This window comes from Anguilla anguilla, chromosome 1 (genome assembly GCF_013347855.1).
Source record: "Anguilla anguilla isolate fAngAng1 chromosome 1, fAngAng1.pri, whole genome shotgun sequence".
In the NCBI taxonomy this organism is placed as follows: Eukaryota; Metazoa; Chordata; class Actinopteri; order Anguilliformes; family Anguillidae; genus Anguilla; species Anguilla anguilla.
This window is the reverse complement of record NC_049201.1, coordinates 1,717,784-1,735,441: the sequence shown is the minus strand read 5'-3', so window position 1 is coordinate 1,735,441 and position 17,658 is coordinate 1,717,784. Positions and strand designations below refer to the sequence as shown.

The 17,658-nt window shown below is 52.1% G+C and overlaps 2 protein-coding genes across 3 annotated transcripts in view; both read left to right on the top strand.

The window, feature by feature from the left end:
• Nucleotides 1-305, top strand: part of LOC118235067 (forkhead box protein O6-like) — a 38,087-nt gene extending 37,782 nt beyond the window's left edge. Inside the window, exon 3 of the mRNA XM_035432049.1 lies at nt 285-305. Within this exon, the coding sequence (XP_035287940.1) occupies nt 285-305 (21 nt within the window). The remainder of the gene's footprint in view (nt 1-284) is intronic.
• A 629-nt stretch (nt 306-934) lies between these two features.
• Nucleotides 935-12,277, top strand: LOC118213105 (polycomb protein SCMH1). 2 transcript variants are annotated; one of them, XM_035391799.1, is made up of 10 exons: nt 935-1,194; nt 5,680-5,930; nt 6,189-6,365; nt 6,853-6,979; nt 9,539-9,739; nt 10,158-10,325; nt 10,796-10,921; nt 11,080-11,235; nt 11,396-11,538; nt 11,992-12,277. In XM_035391799.1, exons 2-10 carry the CDS (start codon nt 5,736-5,738, stop codon nt 12,118-12,120), a joined length of 1,422 nt encoding a protein of 473 aa, XP_035247690.1. In that variant the 5' UTR covers nt 935-1,194; nt 5,680-5,735; the 3' UTR covers nt 12,121-12,277. The 2 variants fall into 2 exon arrangements, with proteins under 2 accessions (XP_035247690.1, XP_035247699.1); XM_035391808.1 differs by lacking the exon at nt 935-1,194 and adding an exon at nt 1,964-2,164.
• Nucleotides 12,278-17,658: the final 5,381 nt, after the last annotated feature.

Sequence of the window (17,658 nt, the reverse complement as noted above, 5' to 3'; positions counted from 1 at the left end):
CTCTCTCTCTCTCTCTCTCTCTCTCTCTCTCTCTCTCTCTCTCTCTCTCTCTCTCTCTCTCTCTCTCTCTCTCTCTCTCTCTCTCTCTCTCTCTCTCCTCTCTCTCTCTCTCCTCTCTCTCTCTCTCTCTCTCTCTCTCTCTCTCTCTCTCTCTCTCTCTCTCTCTCTCTCTCTCTCTCTCTCTCTCTCTCTCTCCCTCTCCCTCCCCCCCCCCCCCCCCCCCCCCCCCCCCCCCCCCCCCCCCGGGCTGTTGCTCTTTCTCCCGGTGCTCACTGGCCTTGTAGAAGTTGAAGGGAAAAGGTTAAACCCGTGGTACCACAGAGTAAACTCATTACTTAGATAAGAGAGACAAGGGGGGGCGAGCTGGGGGGGGGCGAGCTGGAGGGGGGGGCAGTAGAGCAGGGGACAGAGAAAGAAAGAGATGTGGCTGAAAGAAGGAGAAACCAGGAAAGGTGGGGGGGGGGGAAGATAAGGTTTTGGTGGTGGGGGTTAAAGAGTGATAAAGCTGTGTGTATTTGGGGGGGGGGGGGGCGTTTCGCAGAACCCCCCCGTGTTCTGGCTGCAGCAGAGCTGGGGGGGGGGGGAGGGACTGCTATTATGGGAGTGAGTGAGTTTTATGAGTGTTTGGTACCATCCCAGCTGGCACACACACACACACACGTGGGGGGGGTGGGGGTGAGGCAGGATAACCGTGCCCAAAACTGGGCCCCACACTGGCATTCACAAAGAGGGACTGTGAGGACAGCTACAAAGAGAGAGGGAGGGAGGGAGGGAGGGAGGGAGGGAGGGAGTGTGAAAGAGAGAGGGGAAGTTTACTCTTGGTTGTTTACAAGCGAGTTAGACAGAAGGAGGGACGAGAGAAAGAGAAAAGAGGAGGGGAGATGGATGGGCTTCTGTGGGTGGGGTTTGTGAACGAAGAGAGAAAGAGAGAGGGAGGGACGAGAGAGAGTGATACTAGAGAGAGAAAGGGGGGAACACTAGAGAGGGAAAGGGAGGAACATTAGAGAAAACAGGACAGTGAAGTGAGTCCTGTGTTGAGGCGAGGCGGGAAGGGAGAGAGCAGAAAGAAAAGAGAGAGAGAGAAAAGAGATAGAAAGGGAAAGGAGAGAGGGAGGGACAGAAGGTGAGAGACGACAGGAAGTTTCAGATCTAACCGACGACGAGTTCATCGCTGTGTGAGGCGCAGACGAGGGGGTAAGCAGTGCGTGTGTGTGTGTGTGTGTGTGTGTGTGTGTGTGTGTGTGTGTGTGTGAGTGAGTGAGTGTGTGTGTGTGTGTGTGTGAGTGAGTGAGTGAGTGAGTGAGAGAGAGTGTGTGTGTGTATGTGTGTGTGTGTGTGTGTGTGTGTGTGTGTGAGTGTGCGTGCGTGAGTGTGTGAGTGAGTGAGTGAGTGGCTGTGTATGTATGTGTGTGTCTGGCTGTGTCTGGCTGTGTTTGTGTATGTATCTTATGTTCCTATGAAAGGTTTGGGGTTCATCAGTATATGCAGAGGGAATTTGTGGTGTGTGTGTGTGTGTGTGTGTGTGTGTGTGTGTGCGTGTGTAGAGTGTGTGTGTGTGTGTGTAGAGTGTGTGTATGTTTGCTCGTTCGCACGCGTGCAGTTTGGTGTTCAGCAGGCGCTCTTTCCCAGCGTGCCTTACGCAGCCCAATTAAACAGCGGGATATTTTACCGCCGCTGCTCATGCTGAGGACCTGGTACAGGGCTACAGCTGTGCCCCAGCTGGGAATCAAACCTGCAACCTGACGAACCCAGTTCCATTACCATTATGCTGCGCTGCCTTGCACGTGTGTGGCGTATGTGCCTGTGCGTGTGTGTGTACGCTTGCGCACGCATGTTCTGTGATGGGGGTGGTCGAGGTCCCCTCCCTTGACCCCCCCCCCCCCTCGCTCGGACAGCTCTGCTTCCCCCCCGGGGTCATTTCCTGTCCCTCCCCGAGCTCGCATGGTGTTTGCTGAGCGCGTATCGAAACTGAAGTGAGGAAGGAAGGAAGTGAGCCGTGTGGCTGAGAAAGAAAACACTCACGCGCGCACACACACACACACAGCCGCCGTCGCCTGCCGTGACACACAGCTGTCTGTCTGCCGTCTCTCCGTCTGTTCATCCGCTTCTGCAGATCTGCAGACAGATACTCCGTTTCCGTGACGATCCAACTTCCCGTCGTCCAGTAAGTTCTGTCCCGCTGCTCAACCTCACTGCACCCCGGTGCCTCTTCCTGTACCATAATGCTACGCTACGTTTAGCTAGTACCTCATCCTGCACCTTAATGCTACTCTAAGTTTAGCTGCTGCTCATCCTGTATCATAACGCTAGGCTACGTTTAGCTGTAATGCTACACCGTGGTAAGCCGGTGCCTCATCCTGTACCTTAACGCTACGCTACGTTTAGCCGGTCCCCCTTCCTGTACCCTAACGCTACGCTACGTTTAGCCGGTGCCTCTTCCTGTACCTTAACGCTACGCTACGTTTAGCCGGTGCCTCTTCCTGTACCCTAACACTACGCTACGTTTAGCCGGTGCCTCTTCCTGTACGGTGGCTACGCTACGTTTAGCCGGTGCCTCTTCCTGTACCTTAACGCTACGCTACGTTTAGCCGGTGCCTCTTCCTGTACCTTAACGCTATGCTACGTTTAGCAGGTGCCTCTTCCTGTACGGTGGCTACGCTACGTTTAGCCGGTCCCCCTTCCTGTACCTTAACGCTACGCTACGTTTTGCCGGTGCCTCTTCCTGTACCTTAACGCTACGCTACGTTTAGCAGGTGCCTCTTCCTGTACGGTGGCTACGCTACGTTGAGCCGGGCCCCCTTCCTGTACCCTAACGCTACGCTATGCTACGTTTAGCCTGTCGCTCCCCGCCTGTCTCTCCTGCTGTTTTAGCTGCACTGCCGTACCCTTGAGCGAGGTGTTCAGCCTGACGCGCTCCAGTGGATCCAGATGTTGCTGGTGATTTCACTGTGAGGAATGCTAGCTGTTTGAGAGGCTCCAGTGTGCTAAATGCCTCTGCTGTAGTGTAACGTGAGAGCGTTGTGGGAGCGTTATTCTAACGTTGGCTGCAGGTGGCGCGGGGCTGAAGGCAGGCCTGGTTAGCTCACGCTGTCCCGCGGTACAGAGAACGCTGCAGGGCCTTTAAGGTTATGGGGCTGTTCTCAGTGTCTCAGGATAGGCTGTGTGGGTGGATGAGGGCGCGGGTTTGGGGTGGGGGGGGGGGGCTAGCGTTTAAAATAGCGGCGCTTTTATGGCATGGCACGGTCTGTTTTCATGAGACTTGTTGTTTTTCTGTTTCGTGCCTGGACCAGCTGGACCAGCCGCAGCGTTGTGTTGAAACCTCCACGTGAGGGGATTTCCTGTGTGTGGGTGGGGGTGGGGGGGGGGGGTGGGGGGGGTGGGGTGGGGGGGGGGTGGGGGTGGGAGTGTGTCACTGTCAGATTCACTGGTCTGACGGTTCCTGGAGGCTTCATCGTTGTTTTAGTAAAAAGACCATTTAAGATGCTAGTATCTACTGCTTGTGGTGTTTTAGATGTGTGATTGTGTGCGTGCGTGCTTGCGTGTGTGCATGTACCTGTGCCTGTGTATAAGCCACAGTCGTGGTTGTGTGTGTCCTTGGTGTTTGTGTGTGTGTGTGTGTATGTGTATGAACCCCAGCCGTGGTTGTGTGTGTTGTTGGTGTGTGCCTGTGTGCGTATAAGCCTGTGTGACACAGGCTTTATAACATTGTTCAGAGACACTGGTATGCAGTCTAATATGTAATACAAGCTTCATAAACTGTTAATAACACAGCTCACAGAAAAAGGCCCACAGTGTGTAATACTGGCTTTATAAACGGTTAATAACACAGCTCACGGAGACTCAAGCACATTGTGTGTGTAATATTGGCTTTAAAAGCTGTTAATAATGCAGCTCACTGAAACAGGCATACATTGTGTGTAGTACAGCCTTTATAAACTGTTAATAACAGCTCACAGAGACACAAGCACATTGTGTGTAATACAGGCTTTATAACCTGTTAACAGCTCACAGAGACACAAGCACATTGTGTGTAGTACAGGCTTTATAAACTGTTAATAACAGCCCACAGAGACACAAGCACATTGTGTGTAGTACAGGCTTTATAAACTGTTAACAGCTCCAAGAGACACAAGCACATTGTGTGTAGTACAGGCTTTATAATCTGTTAATAACAGCTCACAGAGACACAAGCACATTGTGTTTAGTACAGGCTTTATAAACTGTTAATAACAGCTCACAGAGACACAAGCACATTGTGTGTAGTACAGGCTTTATAAACTGTTAATAACAGCTCCAAGAGACACAAGCACATTGTGTGTAGTACAGGCTTTATAAACTGTTAGTAACAGCTCACAGAGACACAAGCACATTGTGTGTAGTACAGGCTTTATAAACTGTTAATAACAGCTCACAGAGACACAAGCACATTGTGTGTAGTACAGGCTTTATAAACTGTTAATAACAGCTCACAGAGACACAAGCACATTGTGTGTAGTACAGGCTTTATAAACTGTTAACAGCTCCAAGAGACACACGCACATTGTGTGTAGTACAGGCTTTATAATCTGTTAATAACAGCTCACAGAGACACAAGCACATTGTGTTTAGTACAGGCTTTATAAACTGTTAATAACAGCTCACAGAGACACAAGCACATTGTGTGTAGTACAGGCTTTATAAACTGTTAATAACAGCTCCAAGAGACACAAGCACATTGTGTGTAGTACAGGCTTTATAAACTGTTAGTAACAGCTCACAGAGACACAAGCACATTGTGTGTAGTACAGGCTTTATAAACTGTTAATAACAGCTCACAGAGACACAAGCACATTGTGTGTAATACAGGCTTTATAAACTGTTAATAACAGCTCACAGAGACACAAGCACATTGTGTGTAGTACAGGCTTTATAAACTGTTAGTAACAGCTCACAGAGACACAAGCACATTGTGTGTAGTACAGGCTTTATAAACTGTTAATAACAGCTCACAGAGACACAAGCACATTGTGTGTAGTACAGGCTTTATAAACTGTTAATAACAGCTCACAGAGACACAAGCACATTGTGTGTAGTACAGGCTTGTCTTTGTTCTCGTGCTGAAAGGGGGGGGGGTCATGACCGCCCGAAACAAAAGGCCCTCTGACTGAGGGGCTCTGTTTCCGCGGTCCCCTGACGTTGTCTGGGACGCTGCTCGTTCCCTCCGTCCCTCTGTCTGTCGGCCTGGGGGTGCCATGTTTCAGTCTGCTTTGATGCTACCTGTCTGACACAGTCCATTCAGCCCAACTGAGCGTCTCGCTTTCTCATACCCCCCTTTTGAACACTGCCTGTGTGTGTGTGTGTGTGTGTGTGTGTGTGTGTGTGTGTGTGTGTGTGTGTGTGTGTGTGTGTGTGTGTGTGTGCGCGCGCGTTTGTCCTGTGTACCTGTTCTCTTACCGCGGGTTCTGTTACCACAGGTTCTCTGGGTTCTCTGACCGTGGGGTTCTCTGGGTTCTCTGGGTTCTCTGACCGTGGGGTTCTCTGGGTTCTCTGACCGCCGGTTCTCTGGGTTCTCTGACCGCCGGTTCTCTGGGTTCTCTGGGTTCTCTGACCGCCGGTTCTCTGGGTTCTCTGGGTTCTCTGACCGCCGGTTCTCTGGGTTCTCTGGGTTCTCTGACCGCCGGTTCTCTGTCCCGTTTGCAGCGGTGTTGCCGAAGACGCCGGGCGGACTCGCGGACCCGACGGTGGAGGGGGCGGGGATGCACCCCGCGGCCGGCAAGCCCCCGGGACAGCGGCGCCGCAAACCAGGCCGGCGGAAAACCAAACTGCCGGGTCACTGGACCCCCAAGGGCCCCGCCACGGGACCCACCACGGGGCCACAGGCCCCTCAGCCTGCCAAGGGCCTGGAGCCCATCAAAATCCCCCGGAAGAGGGGCCCCAAACCAGGCAGCAAGGTGCGAGTGCCTCCCCCGTCCAGCTCTGCTGCTCTTATGTAGGGCAGCCTGGGTGTGTGCTTCAGAATTCTTCAATATTTGATCTTTGATTGGTTCCCCCAGTTGCTCACTGTTCTCTGATTAGTTCCTCCCTGTTGCTCATTGTTCTGTGGTTGGTTCCCCCAGTTGCTAATTATTTTGTGATTGGCTCCCTCAGTTTCTCATTGTTCTGTGGTTGGTTCCCCCAGTTGCTAATTGTTCTGTGATTGGTTCCCGCAGCTGAGCTGGGCGAAGCGGACGGCCTGGTTGGAGGGTGCCATTTCGGGACCGGGGCGTCCCGTCACCAGGCCTCGAGGGCGTCTCCCGGCAAACTGGGCGCAGAGGGCGGGGGTACAGCCCGCGCCGGGGGAGCCCATCAAAATCCCAAAGAAGAGAGGGCCCAAACCGGGCAGCAAGGTAACTCCTCCCATCCACACGGGGCGCTGTCTCCCTCTCCACAGTACTGTTCCGCTTACCTTTTTCCACATTGAGAATACATCCTTCTCACATCTCATTTTTTACTTGATTCTTCAAAAGCGTTACATTTAAAGTGTCCCACGTTTAAACACCCATAAGTAAAGTCAAAACAAAATCTTTGATGATGTGAAACAAAATCACGAAAGCAGAAGTAGGAAATTTCACACATCGAAGAACCAGAGGAACATGGTTAAGAAAAACAAATGTCTATGTGCTGGTGACTGTGTTGAGTTAACTGTTGTGAGCGTTTCTCCTGCCTGTGTTGGGTTGACTACTGTGAGTGATTCTGTTGCCTGTGTCGGGTGAACTGTGTTCTGAGCAATTCTCTCGCCTGTGTTGGGTTGACTGTGCTGGGTTGCCTGTGCTGTAAGTGATCCTGTTGCCTGAGTTGGGCTCACTGTGTCTCTCTCCCTGTGTTTCCGCACAGAGAAAACCACGAGTGGTGCCCAACCCTGTGCCCACGTCCCCCACGAGCAGCACCCCCGAACCCGACACCAGCACTGTGCCCCTGGACAACGCCACCATCCCCAGCGCCGCCCTGCAGGCCCCCACAGGTAACTGCAGCCGGCGCTGTTTGGGTAGACGTTTGATGCATGCTGCCTGGTGTGGTTATGTTTGTAAATGATTGTGCTGTCAGCTGATATTGAATCAGATAATCAGCCTTTGTACTGAGTTTATTGTAGTTTATGTTGTAGTTTTTTTATTTTGTATTTTTTACTGGTTTTTGTTTACAGTGCAATTTTGTTGACCATTCTTTTATATTTGTTTTCATTTTATAATTGTTCTTATTCAGGCATTTGGCGTATTTGTGTGAGATATTGAGCTTCTGTTCACTGTGTGTGTTTCCTCCTGATCTGCCCTGCCTTCATGTGTCTAATGTGAGCTAAATTGGGAGCCCTGGTGCGTAGACTGTCTTAACCAGCCTGTTTGGTTCCTCTTTCTTGTGCTTGGCTGGTTTTAAAGGCGGTCGTTTCTAAATATCTGCGCACTGACGTCTCCCGGTCACTCTCTCCTAGCGAAGCAGATTTTCCGTGCGAGACCTGCCAGGAAAATGTGCTTCATCCCAAAAGCCAGCGCCTGGGATTTAGTCCTGAATGGCGAGGTTTATCTGAGAAGTGCGGAGCTGAGTGTGGAGGGTTTCATTGGGAGGCTGCTCACCCCTTCGACACAGTTTCGGTTCCCATCTCTTAGATTTTGTCCCGGTAACCCAGGGGAGAAACAGATGGAGCCTTCTCGGTTAAATGATGAATCTGCTCATAAGGAGGGGTTTCTGTTCATGAACTGGTGATCGAGAGCGAGAGAGGGAGGGAGGGAGAGAGCGAGAGAGGGAGATATGGTGGATGATGGAATGGGAGAGATGGAACAGACAGGAGTATTTAAGTTCCATTAATCTGATTTTGGCCTGTGGAGTGTGTATATTAATGGTGTCCCTGCGGAACGTAACTACTTTCTAAAGGTTCCACCGATGTTCTGTCTGCACAGCCTGGTCTTCGCTGTGCAAATATCAGTGTGTGAAAGACTTTGTTCAGATTTTTTAAAAATTATATTTATTTAAAATTTAGATTAATTAAAACATTTTTCAAAATTAAAGATTAAATGAGGATAAACGTTTGACATGGCAAAAATAGATCTGTCAATCGTGGCATTTGTTGCTGTGTGTGTACCAGATAAATTGATCCTCTCTACATTTCCTGTTTCTGATGAGTTTGTGTGCACCTGGTAAAAGGGTCCTCTCCCTGTTTCCTGTTTTAGTGTGTGTGCCTGGTTAATGACTCTTCTTCCTGTTTCCTGTTTTAGTGTGTGTGTACCTGGTTAATGACTCCTCTCTCTGCTTCCTGTTCTAGTGTGTGTGTACCTGGTTAATCAGTCCTCTCCCTGCTTCCTGTCACAGTGTGTGTGTACCTGGTTAATCAGTCCTCTCCCTGCTTCCTGTCACAGTGTGTGTGTACCTGGTTAATCAGTCCTCTCCCTGTTTCCTGTCACAGTGTGTGTGTACCTGGTTAATCAGTCCTCTCCCTGCTTCCTGTCACAGTGTGTGTGTACCTGGTTAATCAGTCCTCTCCCTGTTTCCTGTCACAGTGTGTGTGTACCTGGTTAATCAGTCCTCTCCCTGTTTCCTGTCACAGTGTGTGTGTACCTGGTTAATCAGTCCTCTCCCTGCTTCCTGTCACAGTGTGTGTGTACCTGGTTAATCAGTCCTCTCCCTGTTTCCTGTCACAGTGTGTGTGTACCTGGTTAATCAGTCCTCTCCCTGTTTCCTGTCACAGTGTGTGTGTACCTGGTTAATCAGTCCTCTCCCTGTTTCCTGTCACAGTGTGTGTGTACCTGGTTAATCAGTCCTCTCCCTGTTTCCTGTCACAGTGTGTGTGTACCTGGTTAATCAGTCCTCTCCCTGTTTCCTGTCACAGTGTGTGTGTACCTGGTTAATCAGTCCTCTCCCTGTTTCCTGTCACAGTGTGTGTGTACCTGGTTAATCAGTCCTCTCCCTGTTTCCTGTCACAGTGTGTGTGTACCTGGTTAATCAGTCCTCTCCCTGTTTCCTGTCACAGTGTGTGTGTACCTGGTTAATCAGTCCTCTCCCTGTTTCCTGTCACAGTGTGTGTGTACCTGGTTAATCAGTCCTCTCCCTGTTTCCTGTCACAGTGTGTGTGTACCTGGTTAATCAGTCCTCTCCCTGTTTCCTGTCACAGTGTGTGTGTACCTGGTTAATCAGTCCTCTCCCTGTTTCCTGTCACAGTGTGTGTGTACCTGGTTAATCAGTCCTCTCCCTGTTTCCTGTCACAGTGTGTGTGTACCTGGTTAATCAGTCCTCTCCCTGTTTCCTGTCACAGTGTGTGTGTACCTGGTTAATCAGTCCTCTCCCTGTTTCCTGTCACAGTGTGTGTGTACCTGGTTAATGACTCTTCTTCCTGTTTCCTGTCACAGTGTGTGTGTCCCTGGTTAATCAGTCCTCTCCCTGTTTCCTGTCACAGTGTGTGTGTACCTGGTTAATCAGTCCTCTCCCTGTTTCCTGTCACAGTGTGTGTGTACCTGGTTAATCAGTCCTCTCCCTGTTTCCTGTCACAGTGTGTGTGTACCTGGTTAATCAGTCCTCTCCCTGTTTCCTGTCACAGTGTGTGTGTACCTGAATAAGTACTGCAAGGTGGGGCCACACCTGGACCCTCGGCGGCTGCAGCAGTTGCCGGACCACTTTGGGCCGGGCCGGGCGTGTTCAGTGCTGCAGCAGTGTGTTCAGGCGTGCGTGGATTGTGCGCACAACCAGAGCACCGTCTTCTCCTGCCTCAAACCCGGGCATGGGGGCGAGGTCATCTCAGGTCAGCATGGCATTCTGGGAAATCTGCTTCCACCGCACACGCTATCCTGACCCTAACCCCCTATACTCTCCCCTCCTGAAGCCTAGCCAGGCAGAGAGGTCATCTCAGGTCAGCACGGCATTCTGGGAAATGAATTCCTCTACCTTGCATCCCAAACCCACTCCATAGAAGCATTGCCATGCAGGTCATATCAGGTCAGCATGGGATTCTGGGAATTGTTTTCAGTAACTACACCCTCCCCCCAAACCCTATCCCAACTGGACCATGCCCACATGTCCCCCCTGTCCCCTCACCACATACACACAAGGGAGGTCAGCTCAGGTCAGCAGTGCATTCTGGGGGGAAAAAAACTAAAAAACCTTCTACAGTGACCTGTGGTGTGGGTGCTGACCGTGTGTTCCTGCTCTGTGATTGGCAGCCTACTTCGACCAGCAACATCACACGCTCACCTTGCCCGCGGTGAACAGTGTCACCTACGTACTGCGCTTCCTGGAGAAGCTCTGTCACAACCTGCGCAGCGACAACCTGTTCGGCAGCCAGCCCGTCCCCCTGCGCGGCCTGCACTACGACGGACACGCCTACTCAGGTCAGGCTCCGCCCCCTCAGAGCCGGGCCCTGCCCATTCAGCACGCTTTAACGCTTTTAGGTGTGATGTCACAAATACCTGATTAGAATGTTAATAACTGAATGTTCTAATGCTGATGTCACAATCAGTCCTGGAGTTCTAGAACACTGACTTTGGATGTTGAAAAATGGATTCCAAAAAAACTATTTTTTAAAGGCTTAGTTTATGTTTTGTCCTGTGACCTGGCAAAGTAAAGGGAAGGCTGTGTGTGTGGATGTGTGTGTGTGTGTGTGTGTGAGAGTGAGAGAGAGAGTGTGTGTGTGAGTGGTGTGAGAGTGTGTGTGTGTCTGTGTGAGAGAGAGTGTGTGTATGTGTGTGAGTGGTGAGTGAGTGTGTGTGTATGTATGTGTGAGAGAGAGAGTGTGTGTGTGTGTGAGAGTGTGTGTGAGATAGAGTGTGTGTATGTATACTCACAGCCCTGTTTCCTGCAGACAGGAGAGGTTTTGGGGAGGCCCTGTCGGCTGGTCCTGGGAGGGGAACCAAGAGGTACCTGCAGGAGTCCTACAGCGCCCCCCTCCCCCTCAAACTGGCCAAAACCCCGCGCCACTCCACAGAAGGTACGCCTCATACAGCAGCCAATGAGAGCCTGTGCTTCCCACAGCTAGCCAATGAGAGCCAGTGCCTTCTGCTGCTAGCCGATGAGAGCCCATGCCTCCAGCAGCTCTGTGCCTGTGTTTGACCCTTTTGACCCCGCCCTCTCGGTTTCCTGTTGCAGGTGAGCCCTTCCTATTGGAGAACGGGGTTGGGGGCGGGGCGGAGCACTTGGACCCCTCCTCGTTGAACCCTGGGTCAGTGGGTCGTCCTCTGGCGCTCCGCTCCCTGTCCCAGACCAGCAGCCCCCCCACCAAGCTGCTACGCCTTGGCTCCGCAGGTGAGACCTCGCCTGGGGGGGGGGGGAACGGACTCTCACACTGATTGGTTCCTGGGTGGGGTGCTCTGATGGCCCTGGGAACTGTTTGTGGGGTGCAGGTGTGTAACGGGCGTTTCGATCGTGATCATGTGCGGACCCTGACCCCCCCCCCCCCGCGCAGGGTCCGAGCGGTTCCTGCCGTCCCGGGACAGTTCTCGGGCCGGCTCCCAGGACCCCAGCCTCTGGACGGTGGAGGAGGTCATGCAGTTCATCCGGGACATCGACCCCCAGCTGGGCCCCCACGCCGACCTCTTCCGGAAGCACGTACGTCACACCCCCCACCCACCCCCACCCCCCCAAAGAAAGTATAATTATTGTGTATTGCAAATTATAATTATTGACGTTCACACCAATTTAATTAAACATAATTCTGTAAATGCTTTTGTTTTGACATTTACATCTAGATATCCCAAGTTGTTCTATACACTGTAATGACTTCAGTTTGTTGGTTGTCTAAAGGGCTGTGAGATGCACTGAGAGCAGACGCCGCCTGTATAGCAGCTAATGGGTATAAAAAGCCTCAACCCTGCTGCAGTCTACTTTTCCTGGCAGATGGTTGGAGGTGCTGACCCCTGCTGGTTGGCTGTAGTATTGCTTGCTATGCCGAGGGAGTGAGTTGGTTCGGTGGCTGAGGTGCTGAGGTTGACCCCTGCTGGTAGGCTGTGGTATTGCGTATGTGTGTGTAAACCCCGCCCCCTCCCTGTGTCTGTGCTGCAGGAGATTGACGGGAAGGCCCTGCTGTTGCTCCGCAGCGACATGATGATGAAGTACATGGGCCTGAAGCTAGGCCCCGCCCTCAAACTCACCTTCCACATCGACAGACTGAAACAGGGGGGGCGCCCGTGAGAGGGCCGCCACCCCACCCCCACACCCCCCCCCCACGGACTCTCACACAGGACATGACGCACATCTCCTGGGCAACCACTGCCCAGCAGTAGTCTGTAGCATCTATAGCCATGATTTGGGGTCAGAGGTCACACTGCCAGTTCCCCCTCCCCTCCCCCCCCCACCCCTCAGACAGCCCTGGGCACTCTTCAGTGCTTAACCCCCCCTCCAGCACCCCCCCCCCCGGACAACCCCCCCACCCCCACCTTTGACCTCTGCTCCACTGGTTTTTTTTTTCCTTTCATTTTGTAGCACATGCACACACAACCTAGCAGCATCATGGGAACTGTAGTCTTTAACAGCCTTTTAAAGGGAAATGCATTTTTTTTCCTGTTCCACTCCAGTACATTTCTAGTGGCCTGCTTGCCTGAGAGTGAAGGAAGCGAAGAAAGATAAAAAGACTCATTTTGTACAGCCGTTCGGACCATAGTGGCCATTTTTTGGGGGCCTGTGTTTTATGGACTTTTAAAAATGTCATCTATTTTTTTTTGTTTGTTTTTTATACCCACAAAAATATGGGCCTGCTCTTATCCCCTTCGGTTGGAGGGAAGTGTTCTACGAGACTGTTACCCTGGATACAATCACTGAGAAACACTAGTATTTTTTGATAACCTGCCGGTTCGGTCTCTGCTCTGTCTCGTTGGGAGACTCGTCCTTCATACGTCATTCTTTCTACCCGTTCGCTCGTTACTGGAATATGCACCCTCTCTCCCACCGTTAACGCCCCCTCCACCCGCTTCCCGCTCTTGTTTATAATTACCGTGTCTTTTTTTTTTGTCTTTTTTCTGTCGTTATTTGTACTTTTTTATTTTTTTATACGATATTCCTAGAGGACGTACATTCAAAGCATTATCTTACAAAATAAGGTTCAATAAAAGGCAAATTAAGTTGCTACTGAACTTTTTTATGGTTGACAGTTTTATTTATTGATTTATATATTTATTTACTTGTTTGTGTGTTTGTTTCTAGTTGCGTAGTACCTGCCTGAGTGTGCTGTGTAGTTACTGAGGGTAAGTGGGAGGGGAAAAGACTTCAGGACTCTGATAAAGGAAGGTGATTGGCCTCCATCTTCAGCAGGGCAGGTGATTGGCTGGCTGGCAGGCAGGCAGGCAGGCAGGGGTCTTGCGTCGGTGGTTCTGTGTGTGTCTCCCCTTCGGTGACGCGGACGCGGTCGGGGGGGTTTCCTGTCTGTAAAGCCGCCCCCCCGCCCCGCCGCCCCCCCGCCCCGCCGCCCCGCCGCCCCCCTGCCCCGCCTCCCCGCCGCCCCCCTGCCCCGCCTCCCCGCCGCCCCCCTGCCCCCCTGTCCCCCTGCCCCGCCGCCCCGCCGGAGCCGGAGGAAGGAAAGAGAAAGAGAGAGAGAGCTCACGGCGGGAGAGGTGGAGGAGGGTGGGGCGACCGGCCAGGTGAGGGCGGAGCCGCAGGTAAATCAGCAGACTCGCCTGTGCAGCGAGGTGCCAGAGCTCGCTCTCCTCCAGCCAGTAGCCTTCCGGTCCAAACTGGTTTTTCTCCTGGTTGTGGCTGGATGTTGCAGTGCTGATGTGTGGCCACCAGGGGGCAGCAGAGCCCCAGCGGTGCAGGAAGCTGGGCTCGAGGAAGAGAGGAAGACAGTGGCCACTCAGCGCATGAGTAAAGCAGAGTCTGCCTTTCAGCTCTGAGTCACAGGAGGGCCCTGAGAATTGCAGCACTTTCAGGATCCTCTGCACCCTGTCTGCACTGTGACTGTCTGTCTGTCTGTGTGTGTGTCTGTCTGCACTGTGTCTGTCTGCACTGTGTCTGTCTGTCTGTCTGTGTGTCTGCACCGTGACTGTCTGTGTGTGACTGTGTGTCCGTCTGCACTGTGTCTGTCTGTCTGTCTGTGTGTGTGTCTGCACCGTGACTGTCTGTGTGTCCTTACACACTCACATAGCCTGTCTGTGTGTGACTGTGTGTCTGTGTGTGTGTGTGTGTGTGTGTGTGTCTGTGCATTATCCTCCTCTACCCTGTCTGTGTCTGAAGCGTGTGGTGGTGTGAAGGCGGTTATGGCGGTTGTGGGCGGAGCCAGTCTCAGATCAGCCTTAAGCACAGAAATGGGCTGTACCATAGAAACAGAGGGACTAGAATCGCTGTGTTGATCAGACGGCGAACCCCAGGCAGCTCTGTCACATGGTGCATGTTTATGAACACGTGCTGGTACTTGTGCCATGGCACGGTTTCGGTTTTTTCTGACAGGCTTATTTACGCTGGTTTGGAATATGTAATGTTATTTCTCTGATCTGCTCAGTACTACGCATCTGAGGGTATTTCTGTTTAAGGGGTTTGTGTCTTCAGGGACATCTCCGCTTCTCGTCAGATTTCATACGCATCCCCCTCTGCCAGGGGGTCTGTGCCACTCAAACTTCCTGTTTCTGTTTTCGTTGGTTTGAGTCGCGAGCAAACGACGTCCCCCTGTCCGTCTGAAGTGTGTGTTTGTGTGTGAGTTTACGTGTGTGTGTGTGACACTGTCCATGTGTACGTGTCCGTGTGTGTGTTTGTGTGTTTGTGTTTGTGCGTGTGTGGGGGTGTATGAGGACAAAATACTGGAAGTCAAACCACTTCCTTGCAACGAAAACTGGGGGGAACTTCTCAGAAGTTGTGCAAGCCAGTACCACTGATCTGAGGGTGTGTGTGCGCGTGTGTACGTGTGTGCCTGTATGTGTGTGTGTGTGCGTGCGTGTGTACGTGTGTGCCTGTATGTGTGTGTGTGTGTGTGTGTGCGTGCGCGTGTGTGCGTGCGTGCGCGTGTTTATGTTCTTGTGCGCGTGCTCCCATGTGTGTGTTTTCCATGTTTGGGTATCTTTACCAGTGTGTGCATTTTTGCTTGAGCTTATGTTTGACTTTGTTGTGCGTGTGTGTTTGCCTTGTATGTATGTTTGCGTTTCTGTGTTTGCACCTGTATGTAGGGTGTGCATGCGTGTGTGCATGTGCATGAGTGCGTGTGCGTGAGTGCATGCTTGTGTGTGCATGTGTGTCTGTGATTGCATGCTTGTGTGTGTATGTGTACGTGTGTGCCTGTATGTGTGTGCGTGCGCGTGTGCGTGAGCATGTGGGTGTAGAGGAGCTCTCACGGGCAGAACATTCCTGTCTCAGGTGAGTCATGACACAAACACATTCACGCTGCTAGACATACACACATTCACAAAGGTACACACAGGTACATACACACGCTCCTATACACACACACAGAGGTCACACCCATGTGTTATTCAGCATGTGTGACTCATACAGAACGTCTGTCTGAAGCATTGAACGTGCTGACATCGCAGTTGTAACATCGTGTTTCCCCGTTGGCCCGAGGGGAAACCCAACCCAGTATGTGGCGTGAATCTCGTGAATAACCTGTCAAATTTATGGTCGGTCCTGATGAAAACATGATTTCACAATCTTACTGTTCAGGGATGCTGAGGCCATCCTTTATTTTCAAATTATTATTATTATTATTGCATGAGCACTGCATATAGAATAGAATAGCATAGGAGAAACTTTATTTTTCCCAGGGTGAACTTTAGGTGAGGTAACCAGCCTACCAGGCATTAAAAAACAACCTGCAGAAATTGCGTTTAAAGATTCTATTAAGGACATCGCAGTAAGAACTTCTATATATAGATTACACTTAGAAGAGCATGGTGTATGACTGTTCTGTTGGTAGGCAAACTGTAATTGGCCAGCTGTGCTCAGCATACTATTGGGTTAGAAAGAACCAGGTGTTCAAACGTTGCCGGGTGACCGATGTTGATGCCACAGGTCAAAGGTCATTAGGATCCTCTGGGTTGGTATTCTCCCAATCAGTGCATGCAAAACCGTATTTTAGGGTGTCACAAACATCATAATCCCATTGTTCTGCGGCAGGTAACTCCCTCCCTCTGTAGTTTTGTTCAGTAGGGTTGCACTGAATGAATAACACTGTAATCTGCAGAACTGGCTCAAGGACGCGGTGTACCATGGGAACAGCAGCATGTGAGAGAGAGCTGATGATGGTGTGTTTCTGGTGCATTGTGGGAAGTGTGGCGTCATGGTAACCGTGCAATTCGTGGGAATCAGCGGCGGGCGAGCTGAGTTTCCAGAGGGGGGGGCCGGCAGGTTTGGTGAAGTGTGGTGATTTATGGCTGCTGGAGGCAGCTGGTCTGAGTGGATGGAGAGAGAGAGAGAGAGAGAGAGAGAGAGGACAGATGGACAGGGTAGGGTCAGACCAGGGGGGGGGGGGGGGGGGGGGGGGGTTTCCACCCGCTTGTTGTCCGGCACACCTATGCTAGAATTCCCAGAATGCTTTGGGTGTCAGCAGACTGTCTGGGTTGTGAGCGGCTGGTAATCCCTGGTATGCGTGCAGCCCCCACCCCCCCACCCCCCGCCCTCGTCCCGGCCATCGCCCCCGGTCCCACACCCCGACCGCTGTCTCCCGTGACAACGCGATGTCTGCCCCGCCCCTTTTCGGGAGGTTGGACAGCGGCAGCTCTGGGGAAGGCGAGCGAGCCGAACATTCAGCCGGCGGTAAATCTGCCCCCGCCCCCGCCCCCGCCCCCGCCCCCGCCCCCGCCCCCGCCCCCGCCCCCGCCCCCACCCCGCCCCCGCTCTGATCTGAGCTGCTCCCGCTACGTTGCAGAAACGTTGCAGAAACGTTGTGAAAATGCTGGAAATGCAGGAATGTCCCCTGAGACGAAGGGGGGGGGGGCACAGAAAAACCCGCCTCCCCCTGGGTTCTCTTGCTCTCTTCTCCCACCCCCACAGTCTACAGCCTTAATCCACCCCCCCCCGTCTGTGCAGTAAGCAGGCCTTCAGTTACTGCTGACTGGCAAGCACGCTATCCCAGAGTCCAGCCTCTCTCAAACACACACACGCACGGGCATACACACACACACGCTTACACACACACACACACACACACGCACGGGCATACACACACACACGCTTACACACACACACTCACTCACACACATACACACACACGCTTACACACACACACACAGGCATACACACTCACACACACAGGCACACACACACAACACATGCATGCACATACACAGAAACGCACGCACACACACGCACGGGCATACACACACACACGCTTACACACACACACACACACACGCATACACACACGCACATACACACACACACACTCACACACATACACAAACATGCTTACACACACACACAGGCATACACTCACACACACACACACACAGGCACACACACACACACACACACACAACACATGCATGCACATACACAGAAACGCACGCACACACACGCATGTGTGTGTGCGCGTGTGTCTCTGTGTACACCTTCCCCTGTGTGAGCTGGCTGGACAGAGGAGTGAAGCTGGATTATTTATGAGCTCTCCACATCTTCAAAGATCCACACAAACAAATGCGGGGTAGGGGCGGGGGAGAGGTGTGGATGGGAGAAGGGGGGTAGTGGATGAGGAGGAGGGGGAGGAGGAGGAAGAGGGGTTAGGGGTAGGGTGGATGTGATGCTGAACACTCA